This window comes from Mus pahari, chromosome 5 (assembly GCF_900095145.1).
Source record: "Mus pahari chromosome 5, PAHARI_EIJ_v1.1, whole genome shotgun sequence".
In the NCBI taxonomy this organism is placed as follows: Eukaryota; Metazoa; Chordata; class Mammalia; order Rodentia; family Muridae; genus Mus; species Mus pahari.
Window position 1 is genome coordinate 64,005,047 of NC_034594.1, and position 5,354 is coordinate 64,010,400.

Genomic DNA, 5,354 nt, shown 5'->3' on the forward strand with positions numbered 1-5,354 from the left:
AAAATCTGCTTAATTATTTAAATTCTTGGCAGCTCTTCACTATCCTCCCAGGGTACAAATGCAATACCAGGAAAGACATTTTGCTTACCGAACCGTTGTTGGCCCAACTCAACTGCTTAATCAAGAAAATTTTATGTGTATGGGTGTTTTGCCTGGCTGCCTGTTTGTGTACCATATGTGTATGGTGCCTGAAAGTCAGAAAGAGGGTATAGGATCCCCTGTAACTAGAATTACAGACAGTTGAAAGCCACCATGTGGGTGCTGTGAATTGAACTCAGGTTCTCTGGAAGAACAGCCAGTGCTCTTAATTTCTGGGCCATTTCTCTAGGCCCAGCAACTGCTTAAGATTTAAAGAGATTTACTTTTTAAAAAAATTTGTTTATTTTATATATGTAAATTCACTGTAGCTGTCTTCAGACACCCGAGAAGAAGCATCAGATCTTATTACGGATGGTTGTGAGCCACCATGTGGTTGCTGGGATTTGAACTCAGGACCTTCAGAAGACCAGTTGGTGCTCTTAACCACTGAGCCATCTCTCCAGCCTGAGATTTACTTATTTTTAATGTGTATGTGTGTGCTTGAGTGTATGTATGCATCATGTGAATGCTGTATATGAGGTCAGAAGGCAACATTAGATTTCTCTGGAACTGGACTTCCAGATTGGAGCTACCATGTGGCTGCTGAGAACATAACCTGAGTTCTCTGAAGAACTACAGGCTCTTAACTGCTGGACCATCTCTCCAGTCTTCATCGGCTTGTAAATAGTACAGACAGTGGTTAAGAACATCGTCTGGCTTCAGAGAGCCTGGATTACAACATTGCTATTTACTGACGTAGACTGTTAGCCTTAGTTGTTAGCATACCCGGAAAATGATAATATTTTATACAGCTCATAGTTTTTTGGTTTTTTTTTTTTGTTTTGTTTTGTTTTGTTTTTTTCGAGACAGGGTTTCTCTGTATAGCTCTGGCTGTCCTGGAACTCACTCTGTAGACCAGGCTGGCCTCGAACTCAGAAATCCGCCTTCCTCTGCCTCCTGAGTGCTGGGATTAAAGGTGTGCTCCACCTCGCCCGGCTCAGCTCATAGTTTTATAAGAAGCTGACTAGATAAATATGGACAACGGTCCCATAGAATAGTTCGCTAAGTAGTGTTGTCTTTAGGCTTATTGTTTTTCCGGAACCCCAGGGGAGCCGCTGTTGGCCGAGTGCTCACTTGTAGGGAAAGTTCAGCCGAAGGGGTAGGTTTTTGGCCCAGGATAGTGATGGTGACGGCTATTATTTGGGCCCTAGAATCACCAAGGGCACACTCCTCCTCAAACCTCGTGTTTTACTTGCCTTGCCCCCCATTTCCGGAGCTGCAACCTTGAGGGAACCCTCGCTCCCTCCTCAGCCTCTGTCTAGGTGGGAGGTGGCGAAAGCAGAGCAGGAACATTGTATAGGCGGAACTCCAGTGCAGCAGTGGGAGGCTTCCGGGGGAACAGCACTGGTGACGGGTCGGCGGAGACAGAAAAGTGCTGGACGCCGGGCCGATCATGGAAGCTTGACAACCTGCGGGCAGGCTCTGGGAGGCCGAGACATCGGCGAAGAGAACAGAGAGTCGGCGGGGACAGGTAGGGGAGGGCAAGAGGGCAGGCCCTGCTAGTCTAGGCTGGACTTCCAGCTTCGCTCCGGCAGGCGTTCCCAAGAAAGCCAGTGGCCACGCCGCCCCGCCCCCGTTGCAGGACGCCTGGAGGTTCCTTGCTCTGTGCTGGTGGCTACGAGCAAGACCGCCAGTCCTGACGTCCACTCTAGTTGGCGATTCTCACCTTCCACGCGGTGGCTACCTTCGGTCTGCCCTTTCCGGTAGATGCTGTCTCCTTTGACTCTTTTTGATCCACCAGAATAGCGTCCTTCCGAGATGGGAATTCATCTCTACTCTGTCCCTATCCGCCTCCTTGAGGAGCCTCCCATTTCAGGAGAAAACGTTGATCATCTTATTCTATCCACTCTGTATCCCCACTTGCTTTGCTCTTGAAGTTGAGATCTTCTCCCCATCCCATCCCCATCTCCTTCCCACCCTACTTCTTCTGCTTAGTATCTTGGCTGAAAGTCACAACTGTTCTTTTTAGTTGTGTCTGCTTGGGGTGGGGACCAGGTTTTGTTCCTTTTCTAACTTAATCTTCTCTCCTGTCTTCTCCTCACCTGTCTTTTTCTCCTTTTTTCCTCCTTCTTCCCCCCCTCTCCCTCTCCCTTTCCCCTCCTCCTTCCTCCCCCTCCCTCTCCCCTCTCCCCCTCTTCCTCCCCCTCCCATTCCTCGGCTTTATCCGCCCCTCACCCCCCAGAACTTTTCCTAATATCCTGAAAGGGCTGTGCATAACTCCACAGGAAAACAAGTGTCTTTTGCACCAAACTATTCTTTGACATGTTTTTTTTTTTTCTTTATTCAGTGACACACCCCTTTTCATTTTTGTCACACTCTTTCAGTGTGTATCATTTCTGGAAGACAGGTCTTATGTGGGATTCCTTTAGAGTCCATACACACTCAGTTTTTATTTGTATTATACAATCGAGGAACTCTTCTGTACCTAATATTCTCAAAGATGACAGTACAGTATCTGCATTGGAGAGATGGCTCTTCAGTTAAGAGCATGGGCACCCACATGATGGTTCCAAGCATCTGTAACTCCAGTCTCTGGGGATCTGATGACCTCTCTGGCTTCCTTAGGCACCAGGCACTCACATGTTCCCCATTCATACATGCAGACAAAATGATCTCATAGAGAAAATAAATTAATTATAAAATAATATCTGCATTGTTTCCTTATATCCTGTTACAAAGATTTTGTACAAGTTCTGGAGTCATGTTTGTTAAAATATCTGAATCATCAGGAGGTCAAATAGGTGCATTTCCCGACTTAAACAGAATGTATTTTCTAGATTTGAATTGTCATTGCTTAAGTTTGTAAACAGTTTTCCCATGGTCTTTGCGTAAATGATTTTTTTTTTTTTTTTGTTTTTTGAGGCAGGATTTCTCTGTAGCTCTGGCTGTCCTGGAACTTATTTTGTAGACCAGGCTGGCCTTGACCTCAGAAATCTGCCTGCGTCTGCCTCCCAAGTGCTGGGATTGAAGGCATATGATACCACCGCCTGGCTTAAATGATGTTTTATTTCATTACTGGGCACATTACAACCTAGTGCCTTGTATGATATGCTAAGCATCACATTGTGGAGCCTGAAAGATGGAGTTTTTGATTAAATGAAGTGTGGCTCTTGTCTTGTCACTCTGTTTCTGATGTGTGCCTGCCTGTAGGTGGGATTCTAATGACACAAAATTTGCCTCTGTGCATGGGTAGTATTCTTTGTCTCTTAGCCCAAACCTGCAAGTGAGGTAGATACACAGCATGCATAAAGAAACTCTTGTGTCCTGGTCAGCTTTATGGACTGCTGAGGTGACAGATGGGGACGTGTACTTTAGAATTGAGGACAGAATATCTTTAACTCCACCCTGAATTCCATTCATCTCACAAAGTGGCTATTGTATCTCAATTCAGGAGTTGTTTTTGTGAAGATTTTGAGGTTAGAGTATCCTTGTGTCTGAACCAGCTTAATTCACACTTTGGAAAGGAGAAGGCAGTAGATGACTGACCCATTTTCTTTTTGGACAGATCTCAAGACCAGAGAATGGCAGGTGAACAGAAACCCTCAAGTAACCTCTTGGAGCAGTTCATTTTATTAGCCAAAGGTACCAGTGGCTCAGCCCTCACCACTCTCATAAACCAGGTGCTGGAGGCTCCCGGAGTTTATGTTTTTGGAGAACTGCTGGAGTTGGCCAATGTTCAGGAGGTAAGAATAGTTTTCGGACAGTTTCTCTATCTCTATGCTATGCTTTTTTGATTCTCCAGGTTTCCAGCAAATTTCAACACTGAAGCCTTGTGGATTTGTCTGGTATCCTGTTAATGGAAAGATGGGGATTGGTGGGCCAGGGGTGGAGATCAAGAATAATGTCTTAGGGTTCTTTTAGTCAGTGTTCCCCTTGAATTTGGATCAATTAGATTGAGTTGTTAGCTCTCCGAAAGATAATAGGAAAGTCCAATCTTTTTTTTTTTTTTTTTTTGGTTTTTCGAGACAGGGTTTCTCTGTGTAGCCCTGGCTGTCCTGTAACTCACTCTGTAGACCAGGCTGGCCTCGAACTCAGAAATTTGCTTGCCTCTGCCTCCCAAGTGCTGGGATTAAAGGCGTGTGCCACCACACCCAGCAGGAAAGTCCTATCTTGACACAAAGTAATGTTCTAAGTGTTTGATTGCTACAGTCAGGTTTTGATCATTGTATATTAGTAAACAGGTGGAACAAAGAGATGCAAAGCAATTTATGCTTCTCAACCTCCACTTGTCACTTTAGATGCTTGCTTTTTCTTTGCTTTGAGAAAATTGCAGACATATGTAAGCACTGGAGGGAGTTCTCAGGTGATTTCCGTGTGTTGGTGGGGCAGGCTTTCTTCCCTTTGCCATCTCCGGCTTCTGCCTATGTAGGATGGCACTGGCTGTGTGCATGAGCACTGTCTACTCATCTTCTTAATCATTTGTAGGATGCTGCTGAGGGTGGCCCTGGTGTTCTTGGTGGTGGAGGTCTGCATATAGGATGTGGTTGGCATTTGTTAGGTAGTTTACCTTCGTGGCCACAATGACACGATTGCCATCAGTAATCTCAGAGCCAATTATAATCTGAGCTGTGGGTACAGGCTATTTGGTTCAGTACTAATAAGTATGTCTGCTTATTTCTCTTGATGGGGAATCTAGAGTGCCTATGACCACCTCACACATGGCTCATCTTATTATGATGCCCAAAGATGGAAATAGAGCCACTTAAAAATTTTGGGAGGTGGCAGTAGGTAGGGATAGGATCTTGTCAGTGTTGTGGCATTAAACTTAGTATATAGCTGAAAGTGATATTGCACTCCCAGTCTTCCTGTCTTCATCTTTCAAGCTCTAGGATTATAGGCATATACCACCACATCTGGCTTTATTAGGTGTTGATGATTGAACCTGGGGCTGCACGCATGCATGGTAGGCAAGCACTGTACCAGTGAGCCACATTCCCAGCCAGCCTGATTTTTTTAAAATTTTTTAAATTTTTTAAAGACTTTATTAATTATATGTAAGTACACTATAGCCGTCTTCAGACACTCCAGAAGAGGGCGTCAGATCTTGTTAGGATGGTTGTGAGCCACCATGTGGTTGCTGGGATTTGAACTCTGACCTTTGGAAGAGCAGTTGGTGCTTTTTAACCACTAAGCCATCTCTCCAGCCCCCCTCCTTTAAAAAAAATTTTTTTATTTATTTATTTATTTATTTATTTTGGTTTTTCGAGACAGGGTTT

The 5,354-nt window shown here is 44.8% G+C and overlaps 1 protein-coding gene across 1 annotated transcript in view; it reads left to right on the forward strand.

The window, feature by feature from the left end:
* The first annotated feature begins 3,643 nt into the window (after positions 1-3,643).
* Cops7b (COP9 signalosome subunit 7B) overlaps positions 3,644-5,354 on the forward strand; it is a 19,307-nt gene continuing 17,596 nt past the window's right edge. Inside the window, exon 1 of the mRNA XM_029539200.1 lies at positions 3,644-3,821. Within this exon, the coding sequence (XP_029395060.1) occupies positions 3,660-3,821 (162 nt within the window). The 5' untranslated portion in view covers positions 3,644-3,659. The remainder of the gene's footprint in view (positions 3,822-5,354) is intronic.